General features: G+C 50.7%; 1 protein-coding gene across 1 annotated transcript; it reads left to right on the top strand.

Annotated features, from left to right (window-relative positions):
- The first annotated feature begins 685 nt into the window (after window positions 1–685).
- Window positions 686–21,271, top strand: HHLA1 (HERV-H LTR-associating 1). Its single transcript, XM_016133067.2, has 16 exons — window positions 686–762; window positions 1,837–1,898; window positions 3,458–3,517; window positions 4,256–4,336; window positions 4,836–4,919; window positions 5,024–5,107; window positions 6,579–6,662; window positions 8,306–8,362; window positions 8,467–8,553; window positions 10,085–10,306; window positions 12,375–12,599; window positions 14,314–14,382; window positions 14,687–14,767; window positions 16,717–16,873; window positions 19,421–19,503; window positions 21,078–21,271. Exons 1-16 carry the CDS (start codon window positions 686–688, stop codon window positions 21,119–21,121), a joined length of 1,557 nt encoding a protein of 518 aa, XP_015988553.2. The 3' UTR covers window positions 21,122–21,271.
- The last annotated feature ends 2,759 nt before the right edge of the window (window positions 21,272–24,030 follow it).

Genomic DNA, 24,030 nt, shown 5'->3' with positions numbered 1-24,030 from the left:
GGCGCATTCCCAGGAGAATCGCTGGGACGCAGTGCCGCAGAGGAGGAAAGAAAGTGCGAACACATACACGAATGTTAAATGTTCTCCCATTTCTAAGCAGCGGCAATGTTGCATTTGGAGGGCGTTTCCCGTGGAAGAGACGCCGATTTCCTCTGAATGTGCACGCGGGTGCCTGTCATGTTCCCGGATCTGCTGCAGCTACGAAGAGCTTCATGAGTCATTCTGAGGTGGGCCGTAAATAAAAGCGAGCATGTCACCTCTTGCCAGATCGTTGAAGGGTTGGCGCATAATCCTCCAGCTCTGTCCCTTCCGCTGCACAACGAATCGATGGCTCAGGCGGCTGCAGGGACCCGATGGAGAACTGTAAGACAGTGGAGCCTCCATTAACCGGGGCCCCAGAGGGACCGCGTGCAGCGGAATTCCTCACTAGTTTGCACCAGCAACGGACTGTAAACAAGACGTCGACTTTTGTTGTCGCGTGAAGCCAATGAGATTGTGGAGTCAGTTTGTTACGTCAGCATAACCTAACCGGCCCTCATTATACAAAGCCTTTTACACATCGTATTTCTAATGACCTCCCACACAGCATTCTCGGGGAGATTGCACGTCGCTGTGGATTGTCATCTGGCCTGTCTGCTCCTAATGCTCGCTCGCTTGCCTCCAGGGGCTCCAGAACACCACAAGCATGCCAGGCCTCCTGGGGCACGCACCTGCGGTGAAGCTGTGCATGGGCCTCGCGTGTGCCCTGTCCCTTTGGAACACAGGTGGGTCTGGGTGGGCTTCCGGAGGTGTCTGTTGGACGTCTGGGTGTTCATTGCGTCTATGGGCTGGCAGCAGCCAACATTTCAGGCCAAAAAAATGGCTATAATAAATCCCCGATTTCTAGTTTTGTCCTTTGACCTTGTGGGTTTGAGTCTCATTCTTGGCAACTGAATTATATTCTCCGCCGCTGTTACGACTCGTGTCCAAATCATTATCTCCTCTTTCCTGGACCTCCAAACCAGCTCCCCGTTCTTCTCTTGTATTTTCATGATCCATCCTCCACTGACCGGCCCGAGCGATCTTTCTGTAAATCTCACTCTGTTGCCTTCCAAGTTTCCCCCTCGTTTCCTCCTCCTTCAAAAAAACAAAAACAAACAAACAAAAAAAACGATTCGATGACTCTACTTCTTTTGGAATAGTGTCCCACGTCCTCTACACGACCTGGATGACTCTGCCACTGTCGCTGGTTCTGGCCGTCATTCACTCTGTTCCATCACCGTCGGCCTCTTTTGGGTCCGTAATACTCATTCCCGTCAGAGAGCCTGGCCATGTCCTGTTAGCCGTGCACTGAATAACCCCCCTCGGCCAGTCTCCCTACTCCAGGGCTACTCGCTCTTCAGCTCTCAGCTGAAAGCTTTCAGGTCACTGAGGTGAGACCGAGTGCTCTGTTACACACCCTCAGACCGCCCTCCGGAGAGCCTAACTTTCTTCGTAGAACATCCCGAGTCTTCACTTCCTCGATATCTGCCTCCCCAAATAGGCCATCAGCCCCAAAACGGTGGCTTCTGTACCCATTTTTAGTCATCAGACTATCTCACATCATCTAACACACTCAAAGTCTATTAAAGGCCAGGTGGTGAATGACTTCATCAATCATTAGTATTAGTATAATTGGTCAATGAATATTCCCCGCTTAAATAACTGAATGAATGAGCAAACTACGCGTAAGATTTCAAGCAAGGCACTTTGCTATTCCGGATGATAATTTTCTCATGTTTAAATGAGTATTTCAAATTAATTCTTTCCGAGGTCATTCCTGGGGTATAATTTTTCTGATGAGAACTTTTCCATTTTTGTGTCTGCTGTTAAAGGAGAAGCCAAAAAGGAAAAGGTCATGACCTTCCTACCTACAACAGGTAAATGGGCAGGGGCTCCTTCCTAGCTCACTCTGCCTCGGGCTAACTTCTTGCCTTCTCTGAGCCTCAGTTTCCCAATCTGTTAAATGAAGTGTGTGTCTCTGTCTCAGCCTCTAACAGTCCTAGCACAGAACACCTGGACTCTCATCATCTTATTAAACTCGCAGAGGCTGAGACAGTCTATTGGCGACAGAAGATTTCATAATGGAGGGTATTGTTATGGGCCATCATCGCCTTTGTAATAATTCCATCTTGGTCCTGTTTTGATGGTTCTTTTTTGATTGGCTGTGCAGCAAGATGCTGAACGCACTATAACATAAAGGGCACGTAGGAGTCAGGGGCGGGGTGTCTGTCCCCAGCTTTTTGGTAAACAGGCAGGATAATCTTTTGGTATGGTTTTGGTTTGGGGAAGGGAGATGAGGATTACTCTTTATTTTTAAAAGTTTATTTGTTTTTAATTGGTACGTTTAATTGGTACATGTGGTTCAAAATGCAAACGGTACGAAAGTGTATAAACTTAAAATGCTCCCCCAGGAAGCCACCCCCATTCCCCAGAGGACCAGTTGCATCAGTTTCTTGTGTCTAAGCAGAGTGATTTTCAATAAATACTTCCCATACTTGAGCCTCCAATTTTTTCCCCTTTAAATGGGAATAACAATTCCTGCTCAGCAGGTAACCATTAAGGATAGAAGATGATGAAATTCTAAGGATGATTAAGTATGGAAAGTACCAGTATCTTATACTTTGGAGATACTACAGTGGTGGTCTTTTTTATCCGAAAAGAGAATAATAGTTTTATATTATCTGTCTGGCAATTTATCTGAAAACAAACAAACAAACAAAAACAAACAAACAAAACAACCTTGTTTAGCCTCCTGTTCAGAAATCCCTGCTTCGGGTATATCTAGTTCACACTGCAAACGTTGTTATCCAAATCCACCCACTGGTTTGTAATTATAACGTTATTCCAGGTGACTCTCCTTCCTCCCTCCTGAGCCACAGACAGTGAGCTACACGGAGGCGGACACCTGGTCCTTTCCCCTTGACCTCTTTACTCCCAACTCCGAGCAGACTGTTTGGCCCTCAGTAAGTGTTGGTTGAATGAATAAAAGATAAATGAATATCTGTAGCATTTCAAATTTTCCTTTGACATTTTCTTCTTTAGTAGCGTGAATTTCACCAAGTGGGCAAGGAGCCTGATGTTTTGCAGAGGTCAGTGGTCTGCACCTCCACGAAGTAGTTTCAATTCCTTTTTTACAGGGCTCAGCTGTGCACAGTTAGGCAGATTTCTTTCCCGCTCAGAGCCTCAGCTGCCCTACCCAGTAAGGGGATGAGGTAGATCGGCCCCTCTGCACTAGAATCACTTTGCCTGTTTATTAAATTGTGCATTTCCAGGCCACACGCAGCCCTAGGAGACTATAATCTCGGGGTGGAACCTGGGCTCCTCCTCTCACTGTGTCCCCAGTGACCTTCACGGGCACTGGCCTGAGGCCCCTGCAGCACCCTGGGGCTGGGGTTGGAAGCTTCCGTTTCTCCCCTGAAGCCTTTTCTCTTCCCAGTGTCTGACCTTGGAGGAGCGGAGAGGAAGGAACAGGGGGTGGCGTTTCTGGACACCACAGGTGAGTCCCCGACCCTGCGAGGCTCTGTGGGTGGCCTGAGCCGCTGACCAAATCCTCCCGCTTCTCCAGACCCCGCTCCCGACCCCCTTGCGAGGTAACGGCATCTGTCCAGTCTTCAGAGTGCTTTAGCCATACAGTTACCTGAAATTAAGTAAAAGTCGAAAAAGCCGCTGCTTGTAAAAATAGAAAGAAGAGAGTCCACTGCTATTTCCACCTGGTCAACTGTTGCCAAAGCTTCAGGAAACAGCTGGGAGGAGGGAGGATTGAACTCAGCGGCCTCTCTCTACTCAGCTGCACGATTTCTGGACAAGGATTGGCTAGTTGACTGACTTGGGTCCTGAGTTCTGGGCCACATCCCAGACCTATGAAATCTGAGTCTCTGCAGTTGGAGCCCAAGCACTGGAATTAAAACCATCTTTGTGGTGACACCAATGCCCAGCCAGGTCTCTGTCAGACGGGCGGCTCTGTCCAAGGGCAGCACGTCCATCTCCTGGGGCTCTCACTGTGATTGAGCATTTCCCACCCATCGCTTCTCTGTCCAGTGCAGAGATAAAATAGTCCCTCAACGAGTGTTCCTTGTCATGACACACAACTTTGGCTGTCCCCTGCTGAGGACAGGGACTGCCTTTTGTCTTTGAACTCCTAGTGCCTGGCACAGGCTGTGAGTTCAGGAAATGTCCAAAGAGGAGGCGCTTTTCCTGCTGCCAGCCGGTAACGTCGTCTTCGGGTCTCTTTCAGAGCTGCCTGCAAGGTCTGTGGATCTGTCCGCACTGAACCTGACAGAGCTGGTGAATGGGATGCTGGGCAGAGCTTTGAAAGGTAGCCTTTTCTTAAAAGCGCAACCTGGCCCATTTTTGTCCTGTAGCGTCTTCACTCCTGGACTCTGTGACCTGGGTGAGGCAGGTCACACCCACGTCCAAGCTTCTCCCCGTTCAGAGTGGAGAAGGCATTGACTTACCTAACTCAAGACCATTGAAAACACCCAAAATAGGAGGTTTGCCACCCTTTCCAGAGCAAGCTCTATCGCAAACACAGCATACGTGCTGGCGTTTCTAATCGTAACTATATGGTAAGAGACTCGCCAGGACTTGAGGACCCAGCAGGAAATGCAGCCAAGTGACAAGTGTTTTTGCATTTTTTTGTTTTGCTTTTGAGCGTCGGTTTCTAGTTCTGTTATTTTATTGTTTATTTTGTTACCTATTTTTATTATTTATTCATCGTATTAGTGATTTCTATTATCTGGCTACTCATAGACACTCTCGTTTATCACATAAGACAAAGTTGCCCGACGGTTTCTTCATCTTGATGTCGCTGGCAGGTGGCAAGCAATTCCTGTCCTTGCTGAGCATCACTTCCTACAGTTCCTTCGCCTTCCACAAGTTTTCTGTGGCCGTTTACAACAGTAAGTGCTGCCCGGCGCTTCTACGTGCGCGATGATGAGAGCGATGGGCTGGCCGGGCCTGGCTGAGTCGTCAGGGCTGCTGTGTGGACCATTTCTCTTCACAGTTTCCAACCTGAAGACCGTGGACCCAACCAAATTCCCCACGCGGTACTGCTACTGTTTGAACAACCGGACCAATGGCTTATCAGGTGGGTGGGACTAGCCATGAGCTTGACACTCTCCCGATTTCGCTTGTGCTCGTTCAGATAAGGTCAAATTAATTTTTTCTCCTCAGAGTGAGATAGGAAAATACAGAATCATGCTTAAAGATGCTCGCGTTCATTGTGCCAGAAAGTTCTCTTCTTGAGTTTTACTCGAAAGAAATAGGTATGTCTGCACGAGAGAGACAAAACGTTCATGCAGCATTATTTTAATAGCCAAATCTAAGGAAAGTGGTTAAATAGTCTACCATATAAACAAACCTCAGAAGACAACCGTAGACAATACAGGCGAATAGGTGTGGCCAGAACTGGCTTACATTTGGGAAAATTTCCCTGACATTTTTAATTAGAAAAAGAAAGTTACAAAATAATACACAGAATACATTGTTGATGAAAAACTACATACAGATTTGGGCACCAGATGGATGCTTACCTCTGAAAAGAAGATTAGAATATTCATTTTGGAGTAGAAGACTGTCGATTAAGGGGACCTGGTATTATCTGATTTTTTTTTTCAATAAGAGTATATTCGTGTATTACTTTTGTAGTTAAAAATTAAAAGTATTATATGTTCCTTACATTTAGGGAAGCCTGAAAAATAAAAATGAAAATTACTCTTCCATGACCGATTTATTCATCCAACAATTCTTTACCGAACACATACTCTTAGCCTCTTCCGTGTGGAGGTACCACGCTGGGCAAAGGGAACAAACCCCCTCCCCGCTTTCACGGAACTCGGATACTGTGGGAAGGGACAGAAAACAAATAAATAAAGTGAAAACGCCGTGTGTTGGACGATAGCATGACTGTGGGAACGGTAAAGCAGGGGGAAGGGTGAGGAGGGAAGTGCCGATAGGGAGGGCCGCGGTGAGCAGGGTGGCCAGGGAAGTCTGGGCGAGGTGGGGGCTGAGGGGTGGCCTGCAGGAAGTGGGGAGACAGCCCTGTGGCACCTGGAGATGAAGTGTGCCAGGCGAAAGCCCAGGCAGCAGAGTGAGGACTGGAGAGGCAGTGAGCCGGAGCAGGCAAGCCAGGGAAGAGAGCTGCAGGTAGTGAGCGCAGAAGTGTAGGGGTGAGGAAGGAAGGGTGTTGCAGATCACGTAGGAGTTTGTAGAATAATGGGGCAGAAAACGAATCAGAACAACCGTTATTCAACAAAATGGCCTTGCACAGCTCTTCGTGTTGGCAGAGGCGGGTCTGAGGGCGAGGGCAATGGAAGAGGATGGAAAGTATAGTGATGGGTCCACAAGTTTTCTGCCTGCCTGAAGCTAAGACTTTATAGATATATATAATTAGTCGTATTCCTCTGTATGATTGTTAATATTCTTCAATTCACTGAACTGAATCAAGCAGATTTAGAAAATCTACTCTGGAAAATCCAAATCCAACATATGTTTTCCCTTAAGTCTCTGAGCTTTATTCCAAGTCTCGGAAATTTAAACCTCCTCGATCGGTCTTGCAGATTTCACAGCCCTGCTAGTGGATGTTGTCGGAAACTCTACCAGCTACCTCACAGAGATTTTTAAGTCAACCTCCATCCTCTCAGGTATGTTTGTTTATCCTGAAAATGCTTGGCAAATCTGTGATTTAGCATCCATCAGGGAAGGTCATCAAACCTCGCAGACCTCCCCACTCCAAGCCCTGCCGTAGGCCAGGCTGCCGGGAACTTTAGTGGACGTTTTATTCAGACAAACAATGTTGTCTAGTTTCAACCACCAGCATCCGAAGGTTCCATCTTCCCATCAGAGCTCTTCCTGGAGTCCAAAATGTTCGAGGAAGATTCTAAGGCCCAAAGTTGGGGGAAATGTAGGCAGGCTCAAAAAACCGGCTTCCGTTGGATAGCTCTGCCCCTCCTTTAAAGATGAGAACACTGAGCTTCAGAGAGGTTGAATGTTTTGCTCAAGGTGGTTCAGAATTCAAATTCAGATCCACATGGTGCCTAATGTCTGGCGTGCAACTGAGAAAGACCAGCCTCATGTAAAAGGCGGCTTCGTAGAACCTTCAGGCAATTCACGTTCCCCAGGGGACCCACTTTGCGAAGTGGAGATCCAATCAATAGCCCCACACTCGGTCCCGTCTGAACAATGGCGTGCTCCCCTATGGAGGAGCTATTGTTTTAGAAACAGGGAGATGGGGAGAAAGGGGACTAAGACTAGATGTTGTTACGTGGCGGGGACTCTTCTCCCGCCCACCTGGCCCCCCATATTCTCTCACTGGGTCCTCACTGCCACCTTACTGTGTTGCTACTGTATTTGCCCCCACTCTACAGGCGATGAAACTGTGGCACACAGATGATAAGTAACCCGCCCAAGGTCATTCTGCAGAGCTAGAATTCTACCCCAGGCGAGCTGGGTCTGAAGTCCAGGCTCCTGGTCACTACGCTAATACATACAATAACAGTAGCACATCAGCAGTGACAATAATAATTACCATGACTGTTGACTGAGCCCTTCTGTCTGCCAGGCACCTACCTCACTCAGGGCTTCACACATACTATCTCGTCGGATCATCACGGCGTCCTACCAGGGATGTGCTGCACCTCCACAGTCCTTTGGGGACAAGTATGTTTAGGAATTCAGCAGTTTTCAGGCTTTTGAAGGTCCGTTAGGGTGTGTGCCCCGTACATGACATAACACCTCCCGCAGCATCCGGGACAGACTGCATCAAACACACACATATTCTTTTAGCAGAGTGGTTGGCCCTTTACGCTATGTGGGATAGATGGAGACTACAAACGGCCTCACCTGTCAAGTCAGGTTTGGCCACCAAGGGAGTGTGGGTACCAAACTTACACAAAACCTTCCACCTTACAGAGATTTGGGGATTTGGAAATTACAAATAAGAACTATGGGATCGGACTTGTCACCATTCTAAAATGGATAAACTGGGTCTTAGAGAGGTTGAACCACCCCTTACATTCACATCGCTAGTTAGTGGCAGAGCTGATGTTGTAATGAGGGAAACTGACCCCAAGGGCTGTGCCCTTAGCCATTACATTACACTACATCCCAACTGCCCCCCCAACAACAACAACAACACCCAGAAAATCAAGGCTGCGTCAAAAGGAAGGAAGCGGCCTGTTTTCCGACAGCGTCCTAAGCTAGGGATTTCCAGCTTAATTTCTTTTTGACCAAAACCTTCACAGCTTCAGACTCATTGCTAAGTCTCACGTCCTGATTTGTCTTACAGTGAGTCAAACGAACGAGTCCGACTGCACCTTCATCTGTGTGATGACGGGAAAGTCAGGTGAGCCCTCGGCCATTCTCTGACCAGCTCTCTGGGCTGAGGATTAAACGCAGCCCTGCAGCAAGCGAGGCCAAGATTTGATCCTGTCGGTGACACTTTTGCAGGAAGGAACCTTTCTGATTTCTGGGAGATGGCAGAGAAATCTCCTGTTATCAATTACACGTTTACCAGCAGCCTGTCCGGCATTCTGGGTGAGTGCGAACCCCCCAAACTCCTGCTCTGGAGTCTCCAGACCGGGGTTCCATCTGGCTAACGGGAGACTGTGAATGCCCCCCGTGGGTATTTTATTCAACAATTCCATGCTAAATTCAGAGGACTTGGTCGGTTTTTGAAAGTTTTTGACTTTCTAGATTTTTTTTTTTTTTTTTTTTGCAAAAGAAAATCTGGCAAACCTGGACACTCCCATGGCATCGAGTACCTGGGACAGAGCAGCCGCCGCCCCCATCCCCCACTAGGAGGGACACTTTCTCCTGGTGTCCACAGTCATCTCTGTTCCCCATCTCACATCAGCTGCCCGGTTTTGCATGTATCTGAAGGTGGGACTCTGCCGTAGACATTGCCACTCTACAGCATTCGGCCCCGACCCGACCGTCCCGCCCCCCCCCCCCCCCCCCCCGCTCGATAAGATGATGGAATGGGCATTTGGAGGGTTCTCTTCGGCCGTGAAATTCTGAGAACCTCTCCGAGGGTTGAATCGATCTCGCTTCTTTGGAGATCCCTTCCATGACCTTCCTAACCCCAACCTCGATTATGTCTCCCTTTTGTTTCTCCTTCAATAAAGTTCTCCAAGCAACAGATGCTTGGGAAGAGAGGACATGTTGACAAGTTGGCACCGAGGTTGGTGTGCTGACAGGCAGTCACCTGGCTGAGTGACAGTTTGATCAGGAGGCACTTAGTCCCATGTCCAACTAATCTGGGAGCGAGGCCCAGGCTGCATGTGGGGGGTTATCGAGCCCAGAAGTAAGGCAGGGGAGAGGAGACAAGGCTGCCGGGCCACCGCCTACAATTGCACGGTCCTGCTCTCTACACAATTACCCGCCGAAAGGGCAGGTGGGGACCGAAATCACACCAGTCCGTGGGCCAGCATTTGTCCACCCAGAGGAAGGGACGCTGTGGGCTAGTGGGAGCCTGTCACCCTAGCATCCAGCCCCCATGGCTTCAGCCTTCCCGAGGGGAAATGGGGCTCTTCCTCCATTTATTTCTTCACGGAGCATCCAATGGCCCTGGTACATCTTCCTCTGAATCAAGCCTTCCTGCTGCCTCTGTGGGGGCCTATCTTTGCATTGTTTTTCTCCTAACAACCCCAAATTCCACCTTTGGTCTGCAGTCGCACCCACAGGGCACATGGAGCAAGTCCAGTCCCCCTTGCGGGGACAAGCCCAGGGCCACAGAGGAGCCGAGGGCTGCACGGTGGGCCCGAGACCTGGCGGGTTTCAGGTTCCGATCAGGAAACGCATCGAATGCCTGATGCTTTGGGTCTGATGGCTTCATATCTGTTCACTGTGCTTTGAGTGGCTTTCTCAGACACTGATATTTTAGATTAACCTGTCGTTCGAGGGGAAAGCTTACTCTGGGGACATACGGTGCTGGCCCGAGTCAGGCTTGGATACCTGCATTCTGCAGGCTTGCTGTGCGGTGACCTTTCAGTGACACAAGGGTTGTTTGTGTCCAAAGTGCTGTTCTGCATATTAAAGCCGCCCCAATGTCCCCCTGAACGTGCAGCCACCAGGGAGATGCCGGTGACCTCGGAGTTCTCGCCCATAAGCCAGGAAGCACCACCGAGGACCAGCCCTCTGCACCCAGCCCAGATGACCAGCACGTCTGCTCCGAGAGCCTCTCCCGGGACAGAGCCAACACGGGTGGTGAACACAGACAGGCAGCCTGAGCTTCTCACGGGGACCGCCCCCACGCCAGGCGGCGACACCCCCACCGTCCCAGCCTGGGGTGAGGAGCTTTCTCACCCCTTCCTCCCCTGCCCGGTTTCCCCCTCCTGCTCCCTCTGGGCTCATATAAATAAGCGAAAGTCCTTCCCTTTTTTCTTTCTCCACCGACCCCTTTCCCTCCTCAGCCTCCCTTAGGGAAGATATCAGTGGGAGCCGGCGCAGGCTCGAGAGGGACAAGCAAAGACATCACAGGGCGCTGACATACATTCTTCTAACGTTTGTAGAATTTTTTATTTTGAAACAGTTTCAGACTCATAAGAAGTTGCAAATATAGTACAGAGCGTTCCCTGGTCCTTTGTAACCCGCATCTCCCCATGAGAGTCTCTTACAGATGTGAAGCATAATAGGGCATAAGGTATTTTATTTCAGCAAAGCATTTAGCAATCTCTCTCCCGAAATTCCTGCTAAATGGTGAAAGGTGGTCATGTTATGGCAGGGTCAGGTTAATTTGTAGCTGCCTGGATGACGATGCCACGACTGTGTTAATGACTCGATGCCTGCGTGCAAAGCTGGTGGCGTGCCAAGAGGCTGCGAAGAGCATCCTTATCGTATTTGGAAATACGAGACAACTGAGATAACTCTTTCCTTAAGAGTCAGCAGTGTCTCAGTGAGTTCCAACAGTGGACGGTCATCAGAATTCATTCCTTCATTCCTTCATTCCTTCATTCTTCACTCATCAAGATCAGAAGATCCCAGACCCCAGGCCAGCTGTTAACAACGCAGCTCTGTCAAGGTTCGCTTCCTTTCCTGAGCTCACAGACCAGGGAGGGAGACAGAGGCAAGTAAAGCGATAGCTATGATCCAGCCTACAAAGAGGCATTGTCCCAGAGTCCTGGAGGAGGGGCTGCCCCGAGCGGGTGGCAGTGACAGGAGCCAGACAGGCAGGCAGGGAAGGCAAGAACGGGGAAAAGGAGTCCCCTTTGTTAACTGGAAAAGTCCTTGGTAAAAGAGCCAGCATCGTGACGATTATGCCAAGTTAGAGTTTTCCGGTATAATATGAAAAAAAAAAAATGCGGTTGCTAGTGGCAAGAAAAATAACAAAACATCTAGCTATATTCCTAACAGAAAAAGTGCTGGTTTTATGTAAGAAAAAGTCCTAAGCTTTAATGAAAGTAATAAAACCACATGTAGATAAATGAAGCGAAATACTGTGCTCTGGGTGAGAAATCTGAATACTTTTGAAGATGGTAACAGTTTCCAACTTAACTTACAGATATAAAAACCTCCAAAGGGACTCATTTTGAAGAACTTGGAAAAATGATTTTAATTCCTACCATGGGGATAAACAAGTGAAAACATCTAGCAATTGTTTAAAGCAGTGGTCCCCAACCTTTTCGGCACCAGGGCCCAGTGCCCCAGTGAGAATCTGACGCTTGATGGTCTGAGGCGGAGCTGAGGCGGTGATGCTGGTGCTGGGGAGCGGCTGCAGATACAGAGGAAGCTTTGCTCGCTGACCCTCTGCTCACCTCCTGCTGTGTGGCCCAGTTCCTAACAGGCCACAGACCGGTTTTGTCCATGGCCCAGGGGTTGGAGACCTCTGGTTTTAAAAACCAATGAAGGAAGATATTTGTCTAAATAACAATCTTGAGACATCGTAAGACATTATTATTAGCATTAGCATCTCTATTTTAACGATGAAACTAAAAAGAGTTTAGTAACTTGCCCCAAAGTCCGCAGCCTTGAGGAAGCAGGAGCAGACCTCACCCCTCTGGGTCCCCTCACCTCAAACCCCCAAACCTTTCCACTGTGTCACATGGGTAGAAATGTATTTCTTAATATTGAGGGAGCCCACCGTCCCCCAAGTACACACCCAGCTGATACCGGCTGATTGTTCGGGCGTCCAGGGGGTTTGGAGATTTTTTTTATTTTTAATTGGTAGAAAGGAAAATAAAGTTTGGTTTGGTCCACACCAGGCGTTAGTTCAGGGGAGAGTTTACGCTCCTGGATTATCTGTATTGTGCACGCACGTTGCCTTTACCCTTTAATTACATTTCGATGTCTTGTCCCTTAGATATCTACATCGAAGCGGTCAAGCATAAAAAAAAGCCCTGTTTCTGTCGCTTGTGCAGCTACCAGGAAGGCGGCCGGAACTCCACGGGTGACAGCCAACGGGCGGGCCTGGGCTGCCACACCGCCCCTGCACGGGGCTCAGACCGTGGGCGAGAAAACACCGGCCGGGCCCCCGTGGGAGGCGCTTTCCCCGACGAGGACATCAGCTATGGCGGCCGAGGACGCCGGGACCGCGGGGACGGGGGCCGCGCGTGGCAGCCCGACTCAGACCCGCCCAGCCTCAGGTAAGAGGGGGCGGTGTTCCCTCCTGCCTCCCCTCATTTAGGCTGAACACAGCGTCGTCAGCTTTTCAAACCTTTTCTAAATTTTTGAAATATAGGGCACGTGCAGAAACCTCGGTTAGCAACATAATTAAATGTCATAAAGCGGATTCCCTCTCTTGCTTTTTTTTTACCCCAGCTCTTTTCCCATCTTTAAATGAATGAATGAAAAGTCCCTCTTCGCAGGACTTCCCCCCTCCTCCCTCCTTTACATGCCCTCCTGGTGGTTCTTCCCTTTTTCCACCGTCTATTAGACAAGTGACCGCAAGAAGCCGGCCTTGGTCGGTCCAAACGACTCAACTGCCTTTCTTGCCATAGTGGTCACATAGATTAATGTTATAGAAGTCCCATACATATTATATATGTGCAATGGAATATAACATTATTTACATGAACAAATATCATTAAAAATATTAATAATCATGTAACATGAGGAAGGCCTGAGCTCTGCAAGGCACTCGGAACATTACCAAGTGTGATTCCACCGCTATGCATGTATGTGTATGTACGCGTGTGTGCGTGTGTGTGATAAATATACACAGGCAATAGAAAACATTACAAAATAAGACTGAAAAGAAATTCACAACATAATAACTTGGACTATATCTGGGAGGTAGATATGATTTTTATTTTTCTTCACTCTAGTGTTGTGAATTTTCCATATTTTCTACTCTTAAAATCAGGCCCCTCTCTCCCCACCCCCCAAAATGTTTATTTGTCTTAAAAATTGCTTCTTCTGAAACCTGCAGCCAGAGGCCCTTCCGTGCTCACCACGGTCAATGGATCATAACGCTCAACCTTGTTAGGCTGTGAGTGTTCATGAGCTTGACCTTCCTTTCCTGAGGGCTATGCTCTCCTCAAAGGCTGCATCTTTAATCTCCAGTTCCCAGGAACCTGTAAGCTTTCAGTAAAAGTTTGTTGAATGACCTGAATTTCTTAAGAAATAGAGGAGAAGGAGTAGATGAATCTTAACGGGCATAAATGTCAAGTCTTGACTTTAGGCTCAAAATCTCAGTTGCACAGACAGATCTGGAAATACGATTTTGATGGCTTTAATCAGCAAAACACCTGGCGTGATCACATGGGGGACACCGGAAGCTACCTGCTTGGGTTTGGTGGCACAGCCCTGAGGCTATGAGCGGAAATCCTGACTCAATCACGGCTGTGTGTCCTTAGGCTATTTTTTTGATCTCTCTGGATCCCAGGTTTCTCATTTTAAAAAATGGGCGTGCTGATACCTGCTTTTCAGAGTAGCTGTGACAATACCTGTAAGATAATGGCTCAGCTCAGAGCAACTTGGAGCCAATCGGGCAGCTGCCCCGACCTGCACCCATAGCAGCAGCCCTGTGGCCAGCTTCACGGGACACACCTCGCAAAGGGTAGCGACAAATGGGACACTCGCCAGAGGAGAGCACAGGTCTGCTTCTGCCTCCATCCCTGTTAGCTCTGGTTCTCTGCAATCCCACAGTCACGACGTGAAACTGTAAATGACCATCACAGACAAGTCGACTCTGCGTCCGGGTTGTGGTTAAGGCCGCTCAGTTTGCAGAAACACAGCCAGGCAGCGAGCACCACCGGCGGCCTGGGGCCTCTGCTTCCCATTGGGCATCCTGAAAAACATAAACAAAAACAAAAAACAAACAAAATGCAGGCTCACCTCTCTCTCATCTCACCCCAGGAACAGTCACCCCGGGCACACAGACTCCGAGTCCGACCAAGGCACCGGCCCCCAAATATCCACAGACAGGTAAGAAGGTGCGCTGGAAAGAGAAACCCAATACCGCAGGCAGGAAACATAGCGTGGGGGGCAGGGCCGCGGGAGGCCGGGGGACCCCGAAGGCCGACTAAGCTGGTGGTCGTGCTGTGTTGGCTCCGGCGGGAAAACTAGGCCTTGCTGTGCTGTTAAACTGCCCTGTGATCTCGGATAAATCACTTCTTCTTTCTTGGCCACCATTTCCCTTTGTCTTCAAGCTGTTAGGATTCTCCGGTTGTCTGTACAACCCCAGGCCGCTTCGTCCTGATTTTTTGGGGGCCATTCTTGCTCCCCGCAGGTGATCTCTCTGCAGCGTGGCCATTTACCCCTGGAGAAGAGGCAGCCCTGGACCCAGGACCCCACCAAGTTCAAGTTTCAAGTACGTGCCAGCCCCCTATCGCTCGGTTGCTTTTGTTTGTTTTGGACGGGGTTGTGCAGTATAATAAAAAAAGACGCTTGTTTGGAAAATTTAGACTCGCACCGCTGGGATTCAAATCTGAGCTCAGACATTTACTGGTGAGGTGGCCTCCGGCACTCAGCTTCCAGAATTCAATGTCCTTGGCTACAAAGCGAGGGTAATAACAATTATTATGAGCACTAAAAATGTCCTTTTTCCCCCACAAGGTTTTGTATTCAGTAAGAAAGTGTGTGTGGAAGTGATCCACATAACTTAGTTCAGTGAGCTTTTACTGAGTGAAGTTCGCCTGTGGAGAATAGGCCCTTCACTTGGCAAATGGAAGCTGTTCTTAAAATGACCATGACGTTTGGGTGCGAGTTCCTTGTGCTCTGTTTTAAAGGGCATCCGGCCTCTCCCGTCCCCGCACCCTGCATTCTGGAGGAAGCTCTCCTGGGCGCGGGCCTGGGTTTTCGGGACTCCAGCCAGGGGCTCAGGGCCTCTGCGGGTTGGGCTGCATTTTCCCAGCTTGTGGCTGTCTCGCTCTCTGCTCTTCAGTCGAGCCAGTTTCTGTAAAAGGGAGAAACTGATACAAAGCGAGTCCTTCAGGGCTGGTCGAGCCCTCGAGCCCCTCCCGGGCTTGGATGCCTTTCTCCGCTGGTTTCCCGAAGGTCCGTTCCATCCACTCGTATGTCAACGGGGCGTCATTAAGCCGCTGGAACCTGCCTGGTGTCCTTCATCACCCCGCTCTGCCTCGGCCCCTGACCAACCTGCAGCGAATGGTGAATGGGCCGTTTGGACACAAAGATGTGATTATGCCGCCGCAGAAAATTATAACCCCTTTTCTTCCCCCGGCTCAGGAGATGGCGGTAGCCGTCAGACTGAGTTTTAGAAAACAAGTTGACTCTATTTCTTTGTGGTTAAGTGCCATGAAGCCCGCTGCAGCCCCCGGCCACCCTCTGAGTGACGTCCACACTGTCCTGCCCCACGGCCCTGCTCAGCTCCTGTAGGCTTCGTTTACGGAGTCGTTCCATCCCGGATTTGGTGGTTTTCCTCTTTTCCTGCCGTCTTCAATTTTTCCCAACATTATTGTCTTTTCCAAAGAACCTCATCTTCTGTATCTACCTGTATCCGTATCTTTATCTGTATTTATCTATATATCTATATCTACCTGTGTGGCTCTATCATCCATCCATCCATCAATCTATCTATCTATCTATCTACCTACCTACCTACCTACTTACCTACCTATCTATCTATCTATCTATCATCCATCTATCATCTATCATCTGTCTGTCTGTCTATCTGTCTGTCTATCCTCTATCTATCATCATCTGTCAACCCATCTATCCATCTATCCGTCTATCTATCCATGTAATGAGAAATATAAGTATAAATTAACAGGGTTCTGGCACCTCCTAGTAAATGATTCTGCCCATCCACAGAAAAAGTATGCCGCAAGGCCTGTGACATTCGCTCATTTGTCCACCCAACAAATGCTTATTGAGTTCCTACTCGGTGCTAGGCACTGTGCTATGCCTATTTTGGCCTTTTCGTTGTAATAATTCTGCAGGGTAGGCAGTGTGTCCTCATTAAGCACTTTTAGTCCTACAGATAAAAGGTGACTAAGTTTTGGACCCAGATCTGTCTAATTCCAAAGCCTGTTCCATGTTTTAGATCCTTGTTTAATATGTCCTCATCGGCGAAACCATCTCTGGTTTCCTCCAGGACCTGGATGCCCACTTCCCTCCACCTGCCTCTCAAAACGCTCCCAGCAGCTTCACTGGGCCGTGGTCAAGCCGCAGCCACGTTGGCACGTCTGTCTCAGAGCTACCTGAGACCAGATTCTATGCACCTAGCACGGCGAATGTAACAAAGGGAAGACGCTTCTTAAATGTGTATTGATGCGAACGGCCCGACACTGTGTCTTCCAGGGTGTCCTCAGCGGTTCCTCAAGGAGGCGGCCGTGCCGGCAGCTCCTCACACCCCGGCCGCCCAGAAGCTCAGCCCTTGCCTGATGGAGCTTTGCCGCTTTTTCCAGCAATGCCTCTGCCCGAGTCGGAGGAGGGACCCCCGGATGGAGGCCACGAGGTAACCTGGGCCAGTTGCTGTTTTCCCAGTATTTGTAGCTTCTTCTTCTGCATGGCTTCTCTGCAGGCCACAGGTGTCGGGCATTAAATAATCCACGGGGAGGTGACGAGGGCACCTCAGAGAACGGACTGTCCAGTGAGTCCCCTGCTAGACTGTCACCTCCTTGAGAGCCAGGAAGGAACCTCATTCACTTCTAGGTCCCCAGAACCAAGTACAGAGCCTGAGTCAAGCTGGGTCGAGTCCAATCGAATCAAGTCGAGTTGAATTGAACTGTGTCACATCTGAGGGAATGATCACAGAGAGTATTGAGTGGTCCCTAAACACAAATGCCCTCAGCCTGAAGATAATAATCAGAGAATGTGTCCCTCTAAATTCCAGTTCTCTCATAAACCCCTAACAGTCACTTACAGGCCAAATGAGAAGGTTGTGAAAAGAAAATTAGAAGGCAGAGCCTGTCTTATATTAAGAAAGCCCAGGTGTGGACATTTTCCTGCTCTGGGATGCTGACAAGCTATCTTTTCTCCTGGAATTTATTCTTGGCTATAAACAGAAAGCCAAAAAAAAAAAAAAAAAAAAAAAAAAAAAAAAGTGGTGAATACCTCTGCTCCAGGGGGCTGAGGTCGGCCTCTCAGAAGTTGGATGTTATTTTCAAAGTGTTCTCATGAGCCCCTCCAGCTTTTCAGATCTCCATTATCCACTGGTTCAGAGGGCCAAGTCCAGGTTTTCAGCCTCTGTGCATCAGCCCTCTCTGGCCCTGGTGCTGCATCCCTCGATGAGCGTGGATGGCCCCTCCCCCCAGAGAGGGAAATAAGCAAGAGCCATAGGCCCAGCACAGCAAGGTGTGTGTGTGGCGGGGGGTCCCATTCACGTATGAGGGCAGCAGCGTGCTTGCCCGCATTTCCAGATGGTTGTGACAACAAACAGAAACGAAATGAAATCGTAGCCTCGATCTCTCCCGCACGGCGCCCGGAGAGCGACACTCAGTGCTCGCTGCCGGATGAAAGTAGGTTTGCAGTTGCCGCCGCCTTGTTCTCTTGCCCACTTTCATAGCCGGACTGGAAGCCCATCTCCGGCATCCCTGACCTGTGGTCGCTGGGGCAACCGAATACCCAGTGGCCGTGTCGGCTGGTGACCAAGCTGGACATGCCAGTTGTTGACCAAAGTGTTAGGATGTCACCTCGAGGGTAGGCGGAGGTCACAGGCTCGCAGCGGAAGCAGCCCCGGTGGTGGTTGCCATTCGGCTCGGCTCTCAGATCCACTCTCCGCTCTTTCTCTAGTCTGCTCTGCAATGCGGTGGGGCGGGCTGGCTGGTACAGTCTACATCTCCCAGAATCCCTTGCCGGCCAGCTTCCTGTAAGTTTATCCAATAGATAAAAAAATACCAGCAGGAGATCATAGGGTCGGAGAGGGGAGGAGAGAGGGGGTTTCTCCCTCTCGATTTCTACTTCAAACAATATTTTCCGTTGGTTCTTTCTAACCTCTTTATAGGTTAAAGTTCTTCGAACCCTTTTATAACTAATTCCCTCTTCAGAACCACCTGGATTCTGTTTTTCTTAGCTGGGTCCTCACGCATGTTGGTCTTGTTGCCTATTAGAATGGTGGTGGTTCTGCCTTGGAGATTTTACCTGCGTTAAAATCCAGCACTACCCCTTGAAAGCAGCATGTCCTTGGGCAAATTCACTCATCTCTGAGCTCTAGTCTCCTCAGGCTCACAGTGCCTTACAAATCGAAAGCGATAGAACCTGGGAAATCCTTATAGCAAGCTTTCCTTGAGGAGTTAGTTGCTCTAGTAACTAGTAACTAACTAGAACGACTAACTAGTTATTCTAGTATTCCAGAATCACAGAAGAATAGAGATGGAAGAGAAATGAGGGAAGGCTGAGACCAACCTCCTTATACACCTGGTGAGGGGGGAAAAAGGAAGCGAATTCCTGGAGTCCTACAGTGAGCTAGTGACACAGCCCGCCCTGAAAACTTGTCTCCGTAATAATGTGACCAGTGCTGTTTGCGCTGCAGCCCCTGGGAGCGATCTGTGCAGCCACCAGCCCAGGGCAGGGTGTTATTCTGCAAAGTGCTGGCTGCATGGCTCACTATAACAGCACTGTACCCTCCCTCCGTCTCTCACACACAACATAGATAAATGGACGTCATCATTCACTGAGCACCTATTATAAGCCAGGCGCTGTTCAGGAAATTTGCACATGCTACCTCATTTAATCCTCATGATAACCCATGAGTTATCGTAGGTTCTACTACTGCCTCTCCTTTATAGATAAAAAAGCTAAGGCCAGAGAATTAAGTAATCAGCCTGAAGTCACACACTCTAGTAAGTAATGATGCTAGGACTAAAAATAAGTCTTTCTGACTCCAAAGTCTAAGCATTTTCTGACTCATCCTCATTCGGCACCTTTCCTCCCACACCCTGTAAAGATGGAGAGGGGATTCCTTGCTGTGAGCAAATGACCATTATCACTTTTTAAAATTCTGGTTGTCTTCTAACAACCACAAAAGATAGTGATTGCTCTCAACTGTGATTTGAATATCCAGGTCCTGCCTTGAATACTATTCCTGGTTTCTGAGGAATGCGACATACATCTGTTGGAAGGTGAAGAGGGTGTCCCACTCACACAGTAAGTGTACGACTTGACTGTGCTGTCACTTGGCAATAAATGCATTCTATGAAGGGTTCTAGAATGCTGATCGACCTTCTTGCCTTCGCAGGGAGCCCGTAATGCATGGAGTCATCACTAATTCTAGACAAAAAGTTTAGGATGTTTCTGATTGCCCTTCACCTGACAGTTTGATGTCTGCAATAAGACATGTATATATATATATATATGTGCGTGCGTGTGTGCGTGTGTGTGTGTGTGTGTGTTTTAAAAATTAAGGAGGAGTGAGCCAGACCAAGCACTGATGCTTTCTGTGTGACCTTATCCTCCCTGAGTCCCCACGTAAGCTAAAAATACAAACAAACGAAAAATCAAAACAGAAGTCAGCTCCCACATGTAACCCCAAATTCCTGACCTAAGCAAATGGATACAAATAATGCAAGGAAAAGAAGGCGGCATGAGGCGTTGGGGGGCAGGGCAGGGGGGAGATGGCACCTTGCTGCTTGTCCTGGGGGCTTCAAAGCCCCAGTCACTCTCAGAGATGCCCGCCATCTTGGTTGCTCTCCAGTTCCTGTAACAAGAGTGGCTTATCTGGTCCCCAACCCAGTTGCTTGGCCATTTTATTTGCCATCTACCTGGACTCTGGCTTTCTAAAAATCATGTGCTCTGAGAAAAATCCCTTCTTAATGTAACCCAAATAAATATAAGGTGGGCGCTTGTAGGGACCAGCCTTGGCAACGTTTTACATTAAAAAAAACCAAACAAACAAACGTTTAGCCGACCGATCCTTAAAAACGGCCACAGAAAACCATGAGGACGCTTCTTAGAAACTGTTCTTACTCTGTCGCCCTCGTTCACATCTTGCTCCCCACAAGCTGCCATCTCAAAGCCTCTCTCTGGGCTTTATTTTCCAGCTCATCCCTCAATAACTCTCCTGAAACCAAGCTTTCTGGTTCCCCCTCTGTTTCCATGTACGTCCTCTGTTTTTTTTCATTTCTCTTTGTTTCCACACTTTCTTCTCTCTCAAACACGTCCCCTTCTCCCCTATGCACATCCATCACCCCAGTTCTGCCCTCCCTTTCCATCCACACCTGGATTCTGCGGCACCGAGGTCAGCCCCTGGGGGCGGGGGGCGGGGGCTCGGCATCCAGCACAGAAGTCCCCTTCCCAGGTGTGGCGAGGAGGAATAACGAATCTCCCGACAGCACGCCCCTTGCAATCGAACAGCTCTTCCTCCGCCCTTGCAGCATGGAAATCGCCACACAAACAACATACTGGATTGACCGCACAATGGAAGGAGTTGAGGTTAGCTCCATGCAGACTGGGGAGATGAGGGATTAGAAGAACATCGCTGGGCCGAGAGTGGAGACACGAGGGCTGCTTTCGACTCCACGTCACCGCGACCCAGCACGGGGCCCTCGCACGCGCCCTTCGTGATCGCGCGCGTGGAGAGGGCTGACGGGCGGCTCGCGGCGGCGACCCACGCACTCGCCCATGGCTGGCGCGCCGTCCGAGTTCGTCTCCGTTGCATTTGCTTCTCGGTACTCGAGTTTCCGCTCTCTCTCTCTCTCTCTCTCTCTCTCTCTTTTTTTCAGCCTTGAAACAAAGATGCCTTGAGAATATATGCAAGTCTGTGTGAGGCCCGGAAAAGACAGTGGCACCTAACGATCCATGGGGTGGCATCCCGCGGCCCCCGGCCCAAGCTGGCTGCCTTTGCGGACTTCGCCTCGGCCCCACCAGACCGTCGGTGAATCGCGAGCGGTTCTTTCTGGAAGTAGCCTTTCTCTCTCTCCTGCGAATCTGCGCGAGGCATTGAAGGGGGGAAGGCCACATGTTAGAAGCTGCACGGTTCACGCAGTCAACGCCGACCCCCCCCCCCCCTCCGCCCCATTCTCCAAGCATTTACGCTCAGGAGACTCCTGTGACGCGCGCAGCAATCCTGAGGCTGGAGAACGGGCGGGGAGGGGGACAGGCCTGTGTGAACGAACCCGTCTGGATACGGGCGCTGACACCGCACTTGAAGGGACCTGAACTTGGACTTCAGGAAGACACCAGAAGGCCACGTGGGGACTCCCGAAGCCACCCTCGGGGGACAGTCACACGTGGCTTCCCTATGCGGTTAACTCAACCTTGGTCCGTGCGACTGGCCAGACCCAGGTGACCTTCCAAGCCCAGGGTCGCAGGTGAGGAGGCGCTTTCCTCAGGAGGAGGTGGAGGAAGCTGCTTTCATCGCTGTCTCGTCTGGATTCCTCGTCGGTGTGTCTCGCTGTATTGGGGGGAGGGGAGGGGTCCCTAAGAGGCCCCTCCGGTTCAGTGATTCACTAACAGGACCCACCGAACTCGGAAAAGTTGCTATCTTCACACTCACCATTTATCATAGCAAAAGGATGCGGTTTAAAATGAATAGAGGTAAAAGGTGCAGAGGGAGGGTCCAGGAGACCCACGCCCGCGCTTTTACCTGTCCCCACTAAGTGGAGTCAGCACTCACCCTCCCGGCACTGGGGGGTGACAGTATGCACGGAACATCGCCGGCCAGACACCCGCTCTGAGCCGCGGTGTCTGGGGTTTTTATTGAGGTCGGCCATGTAGGTGCGAAGCGCAGCTTGGATGGCCTTGGTTATTCACCTCCGGCCGCTCCAGGTGTCGGTCGGGCTGACACTGTGCACTCCAAGGCCCCGGCTGCAGAGCACGCCGTTCGCTCAGGCCGCCTGGCATGGCCCAAAGCCCTGGCCGGGTTCACGGGTGCTCCTGCCAGGCGGCCATGCCCGTGGTTTAGCGGTCACCTCCCAGGAGCTGCCCAAGGCCGACACAGGGCCTGAATGCCTAGCAATGCTGAGTCAGTCCCTGACTGCACAGCTCCACACTGAGGTTTGTCCCCCTGACGGTACCAGGCCCCTTTTCACTGTTCCCAGGTCCACGGTGGCTCCAATGTCCCCGCAAACGCTGAGTCTCTAGGCACACAGCATTGCTAAGCAGGTCTGCCCCCTCCAGCGGCCCTGCGAGGACCCCCAGTTCCTCACCGCGGGGACAGCTCTCCGCCCTCCGTGCTGAGTGCTGGCTTCAGTCTCTCACCTTAGCACGCCCCCCAGCCATCCGTTGTCTGCCCCTCTGTCCATTTGGCATGCAGGTAGAAATTACACGCCCACCCCCCACCACCCAAGACACCGAGTGCCTTTGAACTATCTGCCAACATAGTCGCTACGGAAGCAGAGTTTGAACTTTGGGGAGAGAAGCGGCCAGGCGCTCCCCCGTCTGGCCGAACCCAGAAACATTTCCTTTCGATCTCCAGAACTCGAGAGACCCTCGAAGCTATGCAAACGTCAAGCACATCAATATCTGTCGCGATGAGCTAAGGGCCCGCGAAAGGCGCTCTAGTTTGCAGAGCTGAGGAGGGCACAGCACACTTGCCGGGGCGAAGGGACACGTATCTGGACAGAAATCGAGGACACGGGGCCATTCGTCAGGTGCGGGTGGATCTGGCTGGCCCCCCTCTGATGGATGAAGTTGGGGATGACCGAAGAAGACTTTGGCAGGAAGGGTCCCGGAGGCTCCCCGAAGCGTAATTTGTCACCAGGGAGTGCGGAGAATGGTCAGGCGACTCGGTCCCGACACTCCGGTATCCGCTTGTGCGGAAGCCCGTGTGGACCCCGCCACGCCCCGCTCAGGGAGAGTGACTGAGCATGACGCTCGCTTGTAAAAGCCCAAGCGTGGAGGACTCCCGAGGCCCGTGCAGGGCTCTGGCAGCAGGGACGGAGGCTCGGGGGACCTCATGGGACTGTTTCCTAGGGTCACGGCGCTGTCACAACAGCCGCCATCACAGGAGGAAAACGGGCCCAAGCACGAACTGACCAGAGCCTGGAGCCCAAGGTCTCCCGGCCTTTAAAAGGCGTTTTGTCCCACCCCAGCTGCCTAAATCCTGACCGGGGAGATGCTTAGGCAGCGAGGAGGCCTCGGGGTGCTACCACACTGGAGTCCCTACTAACCTGTGGCCACCGGGGCTTCACTGAGGAGACAGGTGTTGTCCTCCAGCTGATGAAGGTGACTGTGCAGTTACAGGCACAGCATCATTAAGCAGGATGCTCCCCAAAGATAAAGGCACAGGTGCATTTCCGTCCCTTCGGCAAGAGAAAGAGAGGGGCAGGAGGAAGAGGGGGAAGGGGAGGGGAGATGGGGAGAGGGGGGAAGGAGGGGGAGGGGGAGCTGTGCGCCCCACCGACGGCAGCGCTTCCCGGCCGGAGCGTCTCTCCCCACCACGCACGAGACACGGAGCCGTGATCCACACGCTGTAAACAGAAGCTCCAGCGTGGAAGGACAACTGAGCAGGTTCCGGAAAGGCTCGACTCTCCCGGGGGAAAGCCCTGGACAAGCCCTCGTGCTCCAGGCCACGGCGGCCAGCGAACAACCCACAGAGGCTGCAGGCAGGCGGACCCGGGAGCCGAGAACGGCCCCGTCACGTGCGAGCCGGGACGAATGCTTCGACCGCGACGACACCACCTGCCCCGTCTGTAAAATGGAACTAACGTCCCATCCCCCTGCTATGGGGACAGC

This window comes from Rousettus aegyptiacus, unplaced genomic scaffold, assembly GCF_014176215.1.
Source record: "Rousettus aegyptiacus isolate mRouAeg1 unplaced genomic scaffold, mRouAeg1.p scaffold_m13_p_15, whole genome shotgun sequence".
Lineage (NCBI taxonomy): Eukaryota > Metazoa > Chordata > Mammalia > Chiroptera > Pteropodidae > Rousettus > Rousettus aegyptiacus.
The sequence above is the reverse complement of the archived record's forward strand: the minus strand, read 5'-3'. Positions and strand labels throughout refer to the sequence as shown.